Source organism: Cydia fagiglandana, chromosome Z (assembly GCF_963556715.1).
Source record: "Cydia fagiglandana chromosome Z, ilCydFagi1.1, whole genome shotgun sequence".
NCBI classification, from domain to species: Eukaryota; Metazoa; Arthropoda; class Insecta; order Lepidoptera; family Tortricidae; genus Cydia; species Cydia fagiglandana.
In genome coordinates this window covers 5,822,415-5,841,907 of record NC_085959.1, presented here as the reverse complement: position 1 = coordinate 5,841,907, position 19,493 = coordinate 5,822,415, and the positions used below count along the sequence as shown (strand labels likewise).

General features: G+C 41.5%; 1 protein-coding gene across 1 annotated transcript; it reads left to right on the top strand.

Annotated features, from left to right (window-relative positions):
* Window positions 1-908: 908 nt before the first annotated feature.
* On the top strand, window positions 909-19,338 carry LOC134679507 (SET and MYND domain-containing protein 4). The gene is made up of 13 exons (XM_063538467.1): window positions 909-1,100; window positions 1,795-1,981; window positions 4,424-4,603; window positions 7,370-7,522; window positions 8,161-8,240; window positions 9,768-9,889; window positions 10,248-10,381; window positions 10,936-11,189; window positions 11,818-11,956; window positions 12,842-13,043; window positions 15,866-16,081; window positions 16,892-17,042; window positions 18,992-19,338. The coding sequence occupies exons 1-13, from the start codon at window positions 909-911 to the stop codon at window positions 19,202-19,204; spliced, it is 2,223 nt and encodes a 740-aa protein (XP_063394537.1). The 3' UTR covers window positions 19,205-19,338.
* The last annotated feature ends 155 nt before the right edge of the window (window positions 19,339-19,493 follow it).

Sequence of the window (19,493 nt, the reverse complement as noted above, 5' to 3'; positions counted from 1 at the left end):
TAGTGATTGGGTCAACATTCATTCCATTTGCTTTTTTTTCACCGCCCCATTGTAGTCCATCCTGTATATAGTTAGACCGTAAAAAAAAAGTCTGCAGCGATTTTATAAGCCCACGCAGTGCAAGTTTCATTTTAAACGTCAAACTTCTATGAAATTATGACGTATACATAACATTTACACTGCGTGGGGAATCAAATCCGCTGCAGACTTTGTTTGGTGCGACTATATGTGGCTATCTATACGTGATGTGTAGTTGTGTACATTGTGTACAGTACATGTGATTGGTCTGGAGATGCGGAAGGGATAGAAATAAACTCGTGCGCATTGGGAACGTATCAAACTATATCAAATTGCGTGATACATGCTGTTAGTCGCAGTCAACGCATGTGTGCCTGTTATACTAGCGACCCGCCCCGGCTTCCAGCTTGCTAAGGATTTAATTCTTGAAAAAATCTTTTAATTGGCCTATTAGTATTATTAGTAATATTCTACAGTTAGTGTTGGTAAACAGATACCAAATAATAACTTTTTCATAATGCTTTTTAATTGAGGTATAATTTGTTAAACCTATTTTTCTCTCTAAAATAATACTAACTAATTGTAAGTACATAAAAACACTTTCAAAGAAATATGGGAACTATCACTAGTATATGGGAAAACATAGATAGAGTACCCTACGTTTATATCGTTATATGAACTATACCTGTGATTTCATTTTGCCTCCTAAATTCCGATGTTGTGATGTGCCATTTCCACGCTTTGTCATTGTAAAGTGTGTGCAGAGTTAGCTTGGTCCGATTATGTACGCATTCATTACAGAATGCCCCGGTGCCCTCAACCCAACCGGTGCCATTGTAAAGTATGCTGCAGAGTTAGCTTGGTCCGATTATGTACGCATTCATTACAGAATGTCCCGGTGCCCTCAACCAGACGCAGCCTACGCTGCGGCATGCTCTGCCCAAACACTATGCAGCGCCGGGCGCGGCTTCCTACGAGCCTTACTACCAGAGCTGGCCGCCATACCCGCGCCGGAGTGGCTACGTGCGCTCGAACCGTTATCCGACGCGGGGAGGCTGCAAGCCTGCAGGGACCATGATGAGGTATCGTTGATGGCTCCCCTACACGATGGGCCAACGCCGGCCACTCCAAGGGAGGGAGCAAGTGATATTGCTATCTCATTCTACCGCATGGCTGCGTTCCTTAGAGTGGCCGGCGTTGGCCCATCGTGTAGACGAGCCGTGAGGTATGCGAAAAGAATGACAAAAACATTGTTCAATTTATGAACTTATGAATGTTTAGAAATCAAATAAGCATGCTGGTAACATTCCATTTCTAACCGCAGCTGCACTACCGGTACTGAACGCGTCGCTGTCATTGTCAATTTCCATAGTAAAATTGACAGTAGTGCAGCTGTCGTTGGAAATGGAATGTTACCCTACTCAAACACAGTACGAGTACAGCGCTGCCCGCGACTTTCTCTGCCTATTCAATATACGATACCGATGATACGCCTCACGGGTTCGATAACCAATGGAGACGGAGTATCAATACCCCTATCTTCAATGCTAAGGGATCGGTGCAGGAGGGTGGAAACGGGTGGAAACCACGGTATAAAGGTCAGAAGGGCTAAGATGGTCGCGGCTCTTTATCATTTGTTACCATGCCTGTCAAGTTCTAATCAATATGTAAGTGCGAAAGTGACGCATGGCATGACAGGTGATAAAAATGCGACCGATACCGCTCCAGGTCATGTCAATTGTGAAAAAAAATGGCTGCTGTCCAAAATTGTTACAGTTAATGGAAGCCCTCCGAGAAGTGGTATCCCGCGTCGCCCCCGTCTACCGTGGCAAAGACGCACGGCTATCAAGAGAACGGAGAAGAGCTGCAGAACTAGAACTAAAGGAACATGATGAAGATGAAGATGCTATTGAGAGAGCTCTGGCTTTGGCCAGTGAGGCTGTCTTGAAAGCACCCACTACTGGTAAGAATTTCGACTGTATTTTTGACTCCATTCTAACATTTTCATAGTAAGGTAAAGAGCTGCAGAAATAGATCTGAACGAAGACGATGAAGATGCTATAGAGAGGGAACTGGATCAGAACGAAGACGATGAAGATGCTATAGAGAGGGAACTAGACCCGAACGAAGACGATGAAGATGCTATAGAGAGGGAACTAGCTTTGGCCAGTGAGGCAGTCCTTAAAGCTCGTACCTAAGTATTATAAAGGTTTTTAACAGACAATAGATAAACATGCTTTAAAAAATAGTACCTACATTACGATACAAGTGCGAAAAGTATGAAATTCGCAACGAGTGGCAATAAATTGAAACACGCGAGTTGCGAATTACCTTTTCGCACGTCTATTGTACAAAGTTTTTAACCGACTTCCATTTCATAGAAGGAGGAGGTTCTGTATTCGGTTGTGGCTATTTTTTTTATTTTTTTTTTCTATGTACGTTCACCGATTACTCCGACATCCGTAGTCCGATTTGAGTAATTCTTTTTTTGTTTGATAGGAGCTACCTCCGAGTTGGTCCCATTTTAATTTGGTTCTGTTCTGATGATGGGATCCATGAGGAATTGAGGGAACTCCTCAATTTTTAAAGGCACATGCATGGTGATTTGGGTGTTTTCTTAAGCAACTCGAGCATTTTTTCCCGAAAACCACCACTTTGATGAAATAGACCTGATGATGATGATTGTTTTGATGATAATGATGATGATTTTTTAAATGTAGTATGTTCAGCGATTACTTCGGCACCTGTGATCCGATTTGAGTAATTCTTTTTTTGTTTGGAAGGAGTTGCCTCCAAGGTGTTTCCGTATTATTTTTGGTTCTGGTCTGATGATGGAATCCATAAGGAATTGAGGGAACTCCTCAATTTTTAAAGGCACATGTAAAGTGATTTCGGTGTTTTCTAAAGTAACTTGAGCATTTGCTTCCGAACACCGCCAATTTGATGTAGTGCACGTGTAGCCTTACCACGAGTTTGACATTGACATATTCGCTAAATTAGCGACGCTAACGCTTTCGTAACTTACTTTTTATGCATCTCGCTCGCACTAATATGCCAGTACGAGCGAGATGCAAAGAAAGTAGGTAAGTTACACACACGCTAGCGAATAAATCAATGTCAAACTCTTGGTAAGGATAGGTACTGATCGGGGGTTAGGGTTAGGAGTTAAGGGGTCGGGTAATGGTGGTTGAAGGGCTGTTGGTTCAGGGCCGAGGGGTACATGGATCAGGGGTTGATGCGCTGTGAGGTAGAGTGATCGGGGGGGGTTGAGGGATTGGGTCAGTGGCGGGGCGGAGGATGGATTTAGTGTAGTGACAGGAATTATAATTTCCCAGACGGACTCGAGAAAATTCCTGATTACATATTGATTAAAGTAGGTCCACGAATTTAGTGTTAATCATGATGTTGTTTTTCATTCATGCGTCGTGCTCTTAACAATGCGTTAAAACTAAAAATGGAAAAATAAAAACTTTTTACAAAAAAAAGAAAACCGACTTCAAAAAGGATGAAATAAAATATTATCCTTTTTAAGTCTATGCGTTACCAACTGATATAATTGAAGTCGGTGCCAAGCCAAGTAGTAACAATACCCGTCAAAAATAATCAGCTTTATGACTATAAATCCCATTAGAACTGTACTTAATAACTATTATAAATGTGCAAGTAATTTTGTCTGCCTCTTTGTCGCCTTTTCATGGCTAAACAACTGAACCGCTTTAGGTGAAATTTGGCAACAAATCCTTGAATTGTTTTATATTTTGAAATGTAGTCCTCTAAATAAGGGACGGGAAATAACTTCAGTCCCAATCCCACGCTTGCGTGCCGACAAACATGGTACGAGGTGTGTTCTTAGGTACAGTCGACGTCAAAGATATGTTTACACTTTTGCACCTTACTCCTTTGTAATAAGACGAAAAGTGTGTAAACATATTTAAAAAAAAGATAAAAAAGATAAAAGATTTTTATTCGTGACGATCACAAAACATGTACGAACATGTACAGTTTTTAACGTCGACTGTACCTACTAAAAGTACGTTCATTGTCGTCGTGTAAGGCAATCCAACGTACATCCTTATCGAATCGCACCAAAATCATGTTATGCTTCAAAAGTTGGCTTGGCACCGACTTCAAACATATCAGTTGGTAACGCATAGACTTAAAAAGGATAATATTTTATTTCATCCTTTTTGAAGTCGGTTTTCTTTTTTTTGTAAAAAGTTTTTATATAGTACATATTTTCCTAACAATTTGTAAGGAAGTACATATTTACACTTAGACGCTACAGTTACTTTACGAGCAAGAGAAGTGAAAAATCGGATTTAGCGTTGGTTCAGAAGATTAAGAGATACGATAAGATAAGATATAATACCTCTTCCCGTCAGTTACAAAATCCTTACAATTTCAGATGACGACGACGAAGCAACCCTAGCCCTGGCCCTTTGGACGCGTAGCGCCATCCTGCTCGCGCGCCCACGCCGGAAAGGGACGGCTGCCGCACTAGCAGATCTGAGGCTGGCGCTGCGCTCGCGCCTGCCCGCTAAGATGCGCGCGCACTATTATTGGAGGACCGGACACTGCTACAGAGGTACCACGTTAAAGCACAGAATAAATAATAGTACTAAGTACAGGTACAGGACCCGGATATGTCCTTAAACTACGTCCAGGACCCGGGTATGTCTTTAAACCACGTCCAAGACCACCGGTGGACGGGCAGCAGCGTCTCTCAAATTCGGTGTACTCGACTGCGATCGTCAACCCGCCTGCCAAGCGTGGCGATTATGGCATTCACCCCCCTTAAGGGGGAGGCCTATGTTCAGCAGTGGACGTCTTATGGCTGAGATGATGATGATGATGATGACTAGGTACAGAAGACTCACTCTATAACAAAACGCGTCTGTTACGATCAGCACAGATATGGCCGCTAGGTGGCGACAGCGCCACGCGCGGCTTATGGCTTTCCCCAAAATTGGGGCGGAACGGGTGTACTTTTAGCTACCTGTAGCAAAGCGACGAAACCGCGGAGAGAGCCACGCCTGGTTAAAGTCTGTCTTTGCCATTGCATACTATAAAGTAAATATTTATACGATAAATTCTATAGTCTGTCCGTCTGTATCTCTTCCCGTTTAAACCGCAGAGTTGATTTAGATGAAACTTAGTATGAAGATAGTTTGAGGCCCAGGTCCAAAGATATGTTTTTACATTTTTCGCCTTAATTACAAAAGCTTAAGGTGCAAAAGTGTATACTTATTTTTGACGTCAATTGTACCTACTAAAAGAAGACAATTTTTTTAACACGTTCGCGGACGCGGATTGCATAGCATCCGTTTTTGCACTACTCCTGGTGACGCGTATGCTATAGCATCCGTTATTCGTTTTAAATTTCTGCATTGAAATGCTTATCAATCCGCTTTACCACAGTATAATATTATTCACCAACTTTTCCTCTACCAGTCACCAGATTCAAAGTTTGCATACTGCCATTTTACATACTTTTATCGAAGTTAAAAATTATCCTGTGACGTCTCCAATTGGGCCCCCCTTTCTGTGACGCAGATGTTATAGCATTCGTCTTTGTATGGCAGCTCCCTTAGTAGCCCGGCAGGTGCGTCTGGGAGTAGACACGTGCAATTTGGGTGATTTTCGTGCGCGATAGCCATTTTTACGGATTGTTTATAACATCATAATTAATGTTTTTCTTACAATTGCTTTAAGTGTTTCAATGTGTTTTAATAAACAAACATGTTTACTTGTGGTTTATTGTGCTACACTCAAATTTTGATAACGGTGAATGTGAAAAAGTGAAGCATGAATGTGTATACCTATCATTCAAGTAATTACGTTACTAGTCATAGTTTTGATGATATAATTGTGAATTATAAGCCTGCTGGCGCTCGATGATCACCTCTTACAAGGTAAGAACGTTTATGACAAGTATTGTGGCATAATTCTTGTATATTTCACGTCTTATATTTGGTGCAGATGCATCCGAAAAAGAATATGAAATTGGGTGAATCATCGCTTGACAGGAAAAGTGGTGGACGCTTTACGTCCAGAACTTAAAGCGGCGGTGACTTACAGGGAACTCAAAAAGTGTAATGCGGTAGAGATTGACGATTTTGAAAGTGGTGGTGGCGTAAATGCTGCGTATACCTTGGACAGCTGGAAGAAAAAACCTCTCTCTTTTATGAGAGCTCAACCGGCTCCACTCGGCTCTCTGCAACATGCCATGAGTGGGCATTTAGATTCTTCAGACATATTATGCGGTCTCCAACGCATGATGTGTAGTATCACATAATTTTAGGTCCAATGAATGAGGAACGTGCTTGGGATGGGGCATGTATGAGAAGGACATAATATTACAATGATAAGAAATGGGGGAACAAAACAGAAGTAGAAAAATGTTTGAAGAGGTCAGCAATGAGTCTTTAGGGCAAAAATCTCGCCTCTACGAAGTCAGAAGTCTCAGCCATTAAGTCCATCGAGTACGATGAATGAATGCTATAACATGCGATGTCATATAAGATCAGATCTTGACCACGTCATGTGACGGACATGCTTATGCATCCGAATTGTATAGCATTTGTTGTCACATAGCGTATAAAAAATATACTTCATATTGACGCGGATTGCATAGCATCCGCCTTGCATAGCATTACGCGTCATATACAAACCTAAAAGATATATTTGTAGTGACAGATATGCTATAACAGTCGCAAAATTTCCATACAAAATTTAGGTGTCCAAATGGTGTGACTGAGCGTCCGCGAACGTGTTAAGATGTTCGTGATTTTTTTCTATCGAGCGAAAGTCATACGCAGGATTCGAATCGATGAAGTCCCGGGAAAGGCCTCAAGAATGAATATTTGGCAGTTAAAAAGAGCTAGACTTCCGACCATGATAGGTTATAGGGTTATAGCTGTTATAGGTTATAGGTTCTCGCGGGCTTGGTTTCGGCAACTCGACGTCATATTATTGCGCCTATTTTGCGTGGTGGGTTGGCGGCGCTATTCTTGCCAACCCAACTCTACTTAAAAGCCTAAAAAAGCATTTTAAACGCCATTTTAAACACCAAACTTCTATGAAATTATGACGTATAAATAACACTTGCACTGCGTATGCTATCAAAATCGTTGCAGACTTCTCTTGGTCTAACACTCTGTTTTTTCGAAAACTCCTTTTTCTACCTACTGCATCTTAACCGCCCGGCCACGACATTACCACAGCAACCATACGTTGGAGCGAGACACAGCGATCGGACCTTTCTTTCTCACCTATAGTTGCCGCCGCCGCCACCGGTCGTGGCCATGACGTAATACCTACACAATATAAAGGTGCACAATTTTTATCGCAGATTGTGGTGAGCCAACCCGCGCGAAGGTGTCCTACGAGTTGGCGCTGCGTCTGCTCCGGGCCGATGACAACACGTCGAGGGAGCGGCTCCAGAAGGACCTGGATTCGTTGGATTTTAGCCAGCAGGCGCCTGAACCCGCTAAGAAAGTGCTAGGTAAAGATTTGAACACAGATCGAATTTTTTTTTTAATTATAGAAGCAATTTCCACACATACTCGACGTATGTACAGGCCTTAGGGGCCCACTGATTAACAGTCCGCCGGATAAAAAAATGATGAATGATGAACTAGAGATGCACCGGATAGTTGTTTTGCCGGATACCTGATACCGGATATTCGGCCTGACCATCGGCCGAATATTCTGTATCCGGCATTCCAGCCGCCGAATATTCGGCGGGCGAACTATACCTACATATCGGTTTTTCAGGTGCGCATTGTGTTTTGACTTGTTTCGTAGTGAACGTTCGCGCGGACTCATTTCTAGGTTCGAAATGAGTGCGCGAAAGTGAGTGGAATGTTCAAATTGTTTTGAAATAACAATCGAGTACGATTTTGACCGCGACCCTTTCTTTTTCCAATTTTGTTTACTCCGAAATCAAGCTATGTTACTATCCAGTATCCGGCCGGATATTAGACCACTATTCGGTATCCGGCCGGACGTTAAAATAATAGCCGGATAGGGCGGATATCGGATAGTAACCGAATATCCGATGCATCTCTAGTGGTACCTATTGAAACTATGTCCGCCTGTCCGGCATTTGACAAGAAATAAACCCAGATTTTCGCATTTCAGAAATCAGTCTCGCGGGAGGCTGTAAACCTAACATGCCTGCAATATCCAAACATATTAAGATTGTCGAAGAAGAAGGAAAGGTAGCATTGATCATGTTCTATAATCCTACACCTTATAAAACAACTAACGACCCGCCCGGCTTCGCACGGATTACACAAAATCTTGGGCCCGATTCGGATTTTGAAATAGATATCTACTAGATATCTTTTAGACATCACCAAGATACCATAACGATATGCTTAAGATCTAACCTGTCAAATTTGACATTTGCGCGATTCTGGAGATACTCTTGAACGATTTCCACAGGATATGACTTAGAGATCCAATTCACATCTAATAGATATCTTACTCTATCTAACGTAAAAGTGACATTGGTTGCCCGAATTGCGCTACAAAAGAGAACTTAGTTGATATCTGAACTATCGCGTATCTAAAATGGATCTAGTATCTGTGTCGTCTCTTGTGAATATCTTGAAGTTCAAATACGGCAGGTTAACATTATTATATACCTTCTTCAATAATCACTCTATTGATAGGTGAAAACCGCATGAAAATCCGTTCTGCAGCTTTTGTGTTCATCGCAAACATACATACACACAAACAGACAGACTCAGCGGGGTTTGTTTTATGAAGTGTAGTGAAGTCCCCCGCGGCATCTTTATGTAAGTATGTATGTTCGCGATAGACTTAAAAACTACTGGACGGACTTTCATGCGGTTTTCATCTATCAGTAGGGTTCTTGAGGAAAGTTTAGATGTATAAAATGTTAAGTTTTCGTGTAACCCGTGCGATGTCGGGACGGTTCGCAAGTATATTCTATAATTAAATTCGATGTCGGTATTCTATTAAGCCTACAGTAGACATATGTGTACACAGACTATCATCATCATCATTATCACCAAATCGGCACTGCTGCGCATAGGTCTTCTCGCCATTTGTGCCAGTGCAAAGCTAATCTCATCCAGAAGTGATCCGCAATCTTCTAAACGTCGTCCACCCAACGACCCAAGGACTCCATACGCTTCTTCAAAAGTGGCCTGGTGGTCGAGAGAAGATTCCGTTATCACCTCCGTCACTCTGCATGCTATAGAGTCAAATCCAATACGATGGAAATTGTTCGAACATCGGCTATAAGTTGTTTATAATTCCGATAGTGGCGGATTTGCAGTCTTTGCCGCCCTAGGCCCCAGGCCCTGTAGCCGCCCCTTTAGCAACACCCATCATATTGACTACATTTTAAGTTATTTCTTGTTATCATCAGTGAATTTGCCGCCTCTAATTTTTGCCGCCCTAGGCCCAGGTCCATGGGCTGGTCATGTCTGCCGAATGCCGGACGACTTGTGGGCCAAGTTAACCACAGAGTGGGAGCCCCACGAGTCTAACCGGGGAGCCGGCAGGCCTCGTCGGCGATGGCGGGATAACTTGGACTCCTTCTTGAGAGGCTGGCCAGATATTGCACTAAATAGAGACGAGTGGAGAAAGAGGGGGGAGGCCTTTGCCCAGCAGTGGGACACAGTGAGCTCTGAATAATAATAATAATAGGCCCAGGTCTACTGGGCCTTAGGGAAAATCCGCCACTGAATATTGACTATTATAAATGTTGACAGGGTCGTTTCGCAGCGGCACGAGCGCCCCTCCACCCGGGCGACATTGTCTTGGCCGAGAGTCCGTACGCAGCATGCCTGCTGCCTGACCATCTCGGAACACACTGTCTACACTGCTTCACCAGGTAAAGTTAATAAAAAACATTATGTTCTTTTTTTTAGCCTATAGGAGTGTCCCATTGCTGGGCAAAGGCCTCCCCTCTTTCCCGCCATTTGGTCCTATCCGATGTATACTCCCGCCACTCTTTACAAAATGTGTCATGGTTGTCCCGCCATCTCCGTTTTGGTCTTCCTCTGCCCGAGATCCGTCTTGTGGTATCCCTTCGTCCCGAGATCCCTTCTGTTTGGTCTGTACTTAACTGAACTTTTTTCTTATGAATTCTGGGGAATGTGTATTTATTAGAACTCCGCGCCAGTACGAGTACTTACTATGATAAATGATAAATGATGATAAATGATATTTATTATGATATGAACTTACAGGTTATCGCTCTGCTCGGAAGAGGCACCAGTATGGTGCCCGCGCTGCGCAGGCGTGGCTTTCTGCTCGTTGAGTTGCCGGGAGAAAGGCATGGTATACCACCAACATGAGTGCAGTTTCCAAGACTTGTTTATCGGTAAGTCTTCGTCCCAAACTATAGGAAGCCGATATTACCTATGGACTCAGGCGCATTTTGCCCTACTTTTAAGAGATTGGAAATTTGTAACACAAGACATGGATGTATGGTAAACGAAGCGGGAGGTCTTTGACGAGCAGTTTAAAATTATAAATCAATTAAATTAAATTAAAGTAGTTACATTAAAAATTTTTATTTAAAAAACGCATCATTTTGCTTGACATATTGCCAAAACGATTTGAGTTGCCCAACCCAGCGATTTAGAATAGGACAGTCAAATACCTTTGAGTAGATGAGAGGAGAGAGTGACAAAAGAACAAAGGGGTCGTACCAGCGTAATTTTCTTCGTTAGCACCGACGTCTGTTACAGTGGTCGTGTTCATATGAACTAAGAGTTTATAATCAGTTCTTTTCCATCTTTTCGCACATCCTTTATAAGGGGACTGTTTTATACATATTAAGTAGCCGGGGTTCAATTTGAGCGATATTTTTGTATTTACCTCATTCATTTCATCACTTTTCCCCTGTGTAACTTGAGATCAAAACAATTTCAGGCTCCGGCATGTCAATCCTCAGTCACATCGCCCTCCGCATGGTCACGCAGCTCGGCCTCTCGGGCACCCTTGACGTCTATACACGTCACGTCTCCGGCGACGTCCCTTTAGCTCACGACGACATAGACGGAAAGAAATCCAAGATGAAATCGAGAAAGGAACGGCTGAATAGGAGCAAGAAGGGTTTGAAGATGGTTGAGGAAGAAAAGGAAAAATGTGAAAATGAGGAGAATTTTGATTTGAAGACGGCACAGGTAATTTACTGATAAACAATATTGATTAATTAAAGCCCGGTGCTTTTGGTACTCTTGTAGTCTTTGCATGTCACGCCGGCGTTCTTTTAGCCCCCTTCTTCTTCCTTCTTCCTCGCGTTATCCCGGCATTTTGCCACGGCTCATGGGAGCATGGGGACCGCTTGACAACTAATCCCATGATTTGACGTAGGCACTGACGTAGTTTTTACGAAAGCGACCACCATCTGACCTTCCAACCCAGAGGGGAAACTAGGCCTAATTGGGATTAGTCCGGTTTCCTCACGATGTTTTCCTTCACCGAAAAGCAACTGGCAAATATCAAATGATATTTCGTAAGTACATAAGTTTCGAAAAAGTCATCAGTACGAGCCGGGGTTTGAACCCGCAACCTCTCCTTCCTGTCAGTTCCTATTGACAAAGTTTGTTGTGCAGTTGTTAAGTCCCCATACAAAATTCCACCCCTTTAAGTGATGATTTCTGGGATAAAAACTATCCTGTCCTTCCTCGGGACTCAAACAATCTCTATACCTTTCATCTAAATCGCTTCAGCGGTTTAAGCGTGAAGAGGTAACAGACAGACAGACAGACTTCCTTGTATAATGTTAATAGTATAGATTTATTTCCGCAGATATATTCCCTCTGTACGCACTCTGAGCAGCGCACCGGAGAAGATTACGTGAAGAGAATGGTTGTTGCTGTTTTTCTGACCGAATGCCTGGTGAAGAGCGGGTTCTTCCACTCAGTGCCCGCTGACGATATGGAAAATGGTAAATCCCTAAAGATCTCTCTGTCCAATTAATTTCATTTTCACAGAATAGAAGTACATAACTCAGTTCTGTAGAAAACTCTCATGTCCAACTACAAGTACGCCTTTTCACTCTCTACTCTCATCTTCTCGAAGGTATTCGGTTGGGCAAGTCAAATCGTTTTGGCAATATCGAGGGTTTGGAGGTCAAACCCGATAAATCCAAATATTTTATCATTAAAATAAGAATTCTACGCATGTCACATATAGTTCTAATTTCAAAAACCCTTTTACTCGACTTATCGGGTTTGACCACGCACCCCTCGATATGTCAAGTAAAATGATTTGTGTTTTTTTAAATATTTTAAAATTTTTATTGCACCTACTTTAATTGAATTTAATTCATTTATAATTTATAAATGTAATTTAATTTTAATTTAATTTATTCATTTTACAAAATGTACCTACTCAAGTAACATTATATTTACGAGTCAGCGCAGTGTTAAACTAACGGCATATGGGCCGACAGACCTGAAGTAATTAAAGACTTACAATTTCAATTCCAAAAGGTTAACTGGAAGAGATTTCTCAAACGGATAAGTTCGCCTTTGAATTTATTACTATATTAATTGTATGTCAGTTTTCATATGTCTTTTTGTACAATAAAGAGTTTACTACTACTACTACTACTACATGTATTGGCTCCTCTACACGATGGGCCAACGCCGGCCACTCCAAGGGACGCATTTATGCGTTAGAGGGAGCAAGTGATATTGCTATCTCATTCTACCGCATGGCAGCGTCCCTTGGAGTGGCCGCGCTGGCCCATCGTGTAGAGGAGCCATAATGGAGACTGTACGACTTTATTCTGGTCTCAAATGTTATGAATATAAATATTATTCCACAGCGCGCTGGTCAGTGACAGCCGTGATCATACGCAATCTTCAACTGCTCCAATTCAACGCGCACGAAGTGTTTGAAACATTGCGCAGCGGAGACGGGAAGGGGGAGGGACATCTCTTCAGAGGCGCGCGCGCACAGCACATCGCCGTCGCCATATATCCTACTGGAGCGCTGTTTAATCACGATTGCTTCCCTGCAGTTGCTAGGTATTCTTTCTGTTTCTATTCCATAAGTTCCATAACCCATGACCTCGTCGTGTTTTCTTTTATTGTCTCTTTTGAACTCGATTTCTTCAAATTTGACTTACTCAATATATTTTATTCCTTCCCTCATTGCTTTGTTTGTAATTTCCTTATTCCCAACATTATACTCCTCCTTTTCTCATTCCACTGTCCCACTTTCTATATCTCTACTATCACTATCAGTAACTACCACTTTTACTATACAGTGTGTTTTTTTTAAGTGGGACAGTATGGGGAAATCCCAAAGTATAAGAGATACAGGGAAACTGTCTTAGGAAACATTAGGTACTTTTTTGTGAAAAAAAAAATGGTATAGTCAAAATTTTGGTCAAGTGTGAGTTGTCCCTAAAAATGATTAATTTTGATGAAATTTTTTTTTGACGCACATCTACTCAGTTTCATGAGGGGATCATTTTATTGTATGGGAAGAAAAAAATCGGGACAGCAGAAGTTAGTCAAATTTAATAAAATCGTTTTCATTTTTACAACCCGTGTAAATTGAAAACCACTGCCCACTGCAAGGTTTTTATTTAAAAAATATTGCCTATTCCAGTTTTACATTTGAATTTGGAACACTTTATTTGGTTTAAAAAGGATTAAAATACTTTAAGATATTCTTACGCGAGCCTTACCTTACAAATCTAATTTAAAAAAAAAACAAATTTTAAATTTGGAACTTCTTGAAACAAACAGTATTTTACTTGATATTTCATTGTTTAAAGTTAACATTATGTTAAGTTTTCGTCATGGAATTACCAAACTCGCATAAAGTAGATTTAATTGAAGCGTATTTTGTAAATTATCGTAGCTCTGTGAATGCGTTACAGTGGTATCGGGAACGTTATCCGGACCGCGATCAACCGGACCGCAAAATTTTTGACAAACTGGTGAAAAATTTAAGAAAGGGAGGCTGTTTTAAATTAAAACGGAAGAGACGAGCCACAGTAATAAATGAATTTACAACTATCGCAATCTTAGGATATTTTGAAGCCTACCCAAAAGCCTCATTGAGGGAAGCTGCTAACACTATCGGTGTGCATAAATCTACAGTACGAAAGGTATTGAAGGCTTACAAGTACAAGTGTTACATAGAAGGTCATCTTGTACAAGCATTGCTTCCAGGAGACACTGACCGGAGATTAGCATTTTGCCAGTGGTTTGTAGCATGCTCGATTAGAAACCCGTCTTTTCCAAGCCGGATTATTTGGACAGATGAATGCAATTTTTCAAACAATGGCATGTACAATAGAAAAAATAATCATTTTTGGGCACGTACAAACCCCTTCCGAACTACGGCAACCCATAACCAGGTCCGCTTTTCCTTTAATTGTTGGTGTGCAATATTAGATAATAAAATCTTTGCCATTAAAATTTACCATGGAACATTGAATAGTCAAAAATATCAGGAAATATTAAACATGGCTGTGGATTTAGTAGATATGGCAATTCCATTAAATAATTTGAATAATATCATCTACCAACAAGACGGCGCCCCTGCCCACAATAGTATCGCTACGAAACAGTTTTTAAATGAACATTTTCTTGATCGCTGGATGGGCACAAATGGCCCTATTAAATGGCCACCACGTTCACCCGATTTAACACCGTTGGATTTTTTCATTTGGGGGTACCTTAAAGGTCGAATTTATGCAGATACTTACAACTCGGTACAAGAGTTAAAAGACGCAGTGCATTATCATTTGAACAACATACATCACAACGCCTTGTCTAAAGCTACCAGAGGTGTTCTGAAACGCGCTCGTGCCTGCATTCGACAAGAGGGAGGCCACTTTGAACATTTACTTTAATGTAAAATTATTTTATTAAATTTACCTAACTTCTGCTGTCCCGATTTTTTTCTTCCCATACAATAAAATGATCCCCTCATGAAACTGAGTAGATGTGCGTCAAAAAAAAATTTCATCAAAATTAATCATTTTTAGGGACAACTCACACTTGACCAAAATTTTGACTATACCAATTTTTTTTTCACAAAAAAGTACCTAATGTTTCCTAAGACAGTTTCCCTGTATCTCTTATACTTTAGGATTTCCCCATACTGTCCCACTTAAAAAAAACACACTGTATATCACGATTACTATGGGCATTACAATGAATTTTACTGTCCGGCAGTCCGAGTTTTTACGGTCCGATACGGCACGCCATTAAATGTATATAGTGTGTGTCTGACCATGGGGCTTTAAATTCAGGGCTTGATTCTACTCGCTAAACTTTTGTTTTACTTTTTCATACATTTTGGCTCATCAGATGTCGACGTTTTCTATAGAAAAGCCAATTTTTTTTCCCCGAATTTAAGGTTGGTGCCATAGTAAAAGTAGCTCAGTTTAGCGAGTAGAATCAAGCCCTGAATTTAAAGCCAATTTAATGGTCAGACACACCAAGTATAGTAGCTTGTGCACTAGACGTAATTTTACCGTCCGACATTTTACTTTTCCGCATTCCGGACAGTTTTTTTCCGGTCCGAGATGTCAGCTAAGAAAAACTTGTTTAAGCTTGTGCACTGCATCTGGAATTGCTTCATGCGACTGCGCCGCACCTGCGAGTAAAAAGACGGACAAGTGCCAATCATCCGTTTTTTTTTTCATGCCATGTGGGACCGTGAAAACTCGGACTGCCGGACAGTAAAATTCATTGTAGCGCACAATCGCTCTATCACTGTCACCGACATCCTTCCTTATCCCATCTTTCCATTCAACTTCCTACATGCCATCTCTGCCTTTTCCATTTTATACCCGTCTTTCACTTCTTACTCAAAATCTCTTCAGGTACTTCATCGGCCGCCGCCTCATCCTAGCCTGCACTCGGTCCCTGCCCCCCGGGGCCCCAGTACCCGAGTGCTACGGCCCCGCGGCCGCGCTGCGCGACGTGACGTCACGGCAGCGCACCCTCGCGGCGCGGTACTGGTTCACGTGCGCGTGCGACGCATGCGAGCGGCCAAGTGCATGGCCCACTATGCAGGAGAGCGGGGACCCTCCTCTAAGGTATGTGGCTGACCATGCAATTACAATATAACACTTTAAACTCTCGCGTTTTGTACACATATTTAATTACACAAACGGGTCTACCGCGATATAATTTCATTGTGTTTACCTTTAATTCCGACGTTTCAGCTGAGTTGAACCAGCTGTGGTCACGGAAAGACTGACGTTCCAACAAATGTCAACGGAGATATTAATAAAACACCACTAAACTACCCGAAATTTGTTTATAAAAGGTAAAAACAATGAAATTATATCGCGGTAGACCCGTTTGTTAATTAAATACATGCAATTACAATTGCGATAACAATTATATTTTATAATACATGGACATATATTACCTATACATAAAACCTTTTCCCGAGTGAAACACAAAATTTTTCACCACACCAACCTGAAGCAAATACTTATTACCTAAATGTAAAATATCATACATAATCAAACCAAATCAAATTCAAATGAATGTTATTAAATATTTATCATCCAAAACACGAGTCCAAAACCAAAATCATCATTTAAAATTCAATTCTACCAGCAAACATAAGAAAACAACTCAAAATTTGCATTTGATTACTTTGCCTCACATGTGAATTACTGATAGCAAAGTGCAACTTTGCTATCCGTTTTTGAAGTGCAACGCATCTATTATGACAGATATGACCGCAGGGTGACCGTCCCGCAGACTTGCGCGGCAACCACTACTGCTAGACACCAAAATTGGTGTAGGCCGCATGTACTTGTAGCGACGCGATGATATTGCGGAGTGAGCCACGCCTGCTACAGTGCCTTACAAAAGCTAAATTAAAATTGCAGATGTCCAACGCCAGAGTGCTCCGGTATGCTGTCAGGATCACGCCAGACAGTTAAGCAGGGCGCCCGTTGCTCAGCCTGTGGCGTCACTTTTGACGCCATGACGCTTGAGAAGAGAATAGACGTTATTGAAGACTGTCATAAGCTGTTTCAGGTAATGATTAAATACATTACTATATCTTGTAAAACAAAGTACCCCACCGCGTCTGTCTGTGTGTGTAGGTTATATTATTATATGCTGGTTCGAGATAAATTCAAAAGCTACCTACTTGGGTAGGATGCAGATTTTCATGCAGTTAGGTATGTCAGAGTCAGATGTGACGTTTCTCCAAACAAATACGTCACTTTTGACACTGACACATCTAATGCATATCGTTTCCAGTACGGATATGATGGTCGTATTTGTCTACGTGACAGCGTGATAAAACGGTGTCCGTCTCTTATTATCCCGCAGAGTTAAAAAGTGACAGTTGTTTTATCACGTGGATAAATGTGGATAAAGCGATCCATAATAGGCTTGCTGATCTATTAAGTGACGTATCTTAAAGTTCGAATCCGGCAGTGATACTTGTGGAAGGTTTAAGTGTATTATTTGTTACAAATGCGAAACCGGGGCGGGTCGCTAGTACGGGTTACACAAAATCTTAACCGTGTTTTAACCGTGGTACCACGGCTTTTGTACCACAGGGGACCACGGGTAATATTTTTTCCCCGTAGACCCACTGCTCCAGTTTTAAGTTATCTTTTTGAATACGAAACTTTCCGTGGGCCCACGGGTCATTCCTCAGATAATTTATTTCCCCATAGACCCACTTCAATTTAAGCGTAGGTTGGAAGGTACGAGTAGGTATTACATAGGTTAGGTTCGTTAGGTAGCTTCAGATGCCCAAAAAGACCGCGAAGCGGGGCTCCGTCTAGTTACGTTGTGAAGACAATGTTTTTGGAGAAGAAACACTAAATTTGCAATTTGCTTACGGCAATTTACATAACGTTTCACATTTGTAAAATGACGACGCCGTTTGTAATAATTAAATGTAAGATAATGTAATAATTAAACCTACCTATATATATAATTATAACCTTCCAAATATGACAAGGTGGTCCACGGGTAAGAGACAGTTCTTTTCAATTACCCGTAGTCCCATTTTGGTGCAGTGGGTCTACGGGGAAAAAAAATTACCCGTGGTCCCCTGTGGTACAAAAGCCGTGGTACCACGGTTAAAACACGGAGAAAACCGCATAAAATCCGTTCAGTAATTTTTGAGTTTATCGCGAACATACATAGGGTGGGTGCTATACTTATTGGCCAATATAAAGAGTGGCCAATTACTATAATTATTAATTATACTTGCCAATAACTATATTGCAGTCACCAGTTTTACTAGCGTCCCGCCCCGACTTTGCACGGGTATTAGTTCAATAAATTCACACAAATCCTTAACAAATTACTCATACGCATGATAATTCGTTCAGTAGTTTTTGAGTTTATCGCGAACATACAGACAGACGCTGCGGGAGACTTCATTTTATAATATGTAGTGATTAAAATATACAGTGTGGAAAAATAAGTCGGGCCCTGGAGGAAACTACCTGAAATCCTTAAGCTGGCTCATTTTACTTAAAGGGGACATTCCTTTATTTTTTTAAAGAAACAAAACTGCATTCTATTTTAGATTTAAGTTAGTTATTAATTTCGTTTAGTAGTACAGGGTGTTACTGACCAGGGGGCTTTAATTCCAGGGTACGATTCTACTCGCTAAACTGAGCTACTTTTATTATGGCACCAACTCCGATATCCCGAATTTTTTTTTTACTTTTTCATACATTTTGGCTGATCAGATGTCGACGGTACGTTTTCTATGGAAAAGCCAAAAAAAAATCCCCGGTTTTAGGGTTGGTCCCATAGTAAAAGTAGCTCAGTTTAGCCAGTAAAATCAAGCCCTGGATTTAAAGCCCCATGGTCAGACACATGACATGACATGGCATTTGAAAAAAAAACTTATTAAAAATATTTAGAGTTTAGGGGTGTTCTTGGGTTATTATAGTACATAAAAGTCGCCAGTTACTGGCGAATTACCCCACCTAATTTTAGTATTTTAACAGGAAGGAGCCAGGCTTATGGATGAGCAGCTAGTAGACGAAGCGAAATCCGTGCTCTGCGGAGCCCTGGAGCGGTACCATGATGCCGCGGCGGCTCCCCGCCGAGCCGCCTATCTCGCTCACGAGGCCTTGAGAGCCCTACTCACTTCAGTTGGCAACTCTCACCTCGTCAAGGTAAAAGAGGGTGAGACAGACGTAGAAGCGAGCCAGAAATAGATTTGGAGGAAGAGAAGTTGACTTCCACGAGGATTCAGTATACATTAAAGTGATAATGAGTATATAATGACAAGAAAGAGGCAGAGTAGACCAGCAACTGGTTTTGACGATGGAAACAAGCATAGAATAAGTGTGATTTCAATTGATAAGTGAGACAGATATAGTAAGTACGCAACGCGCTTTTTGATAAAGTTGGACTAAGAAAAGTCTGCAGCGATTTTGGTAGCCCACGCAGTGCAAGTGTTATAACACGTCACAATTTTATATAAATTTTGACGTTTAAAATGAC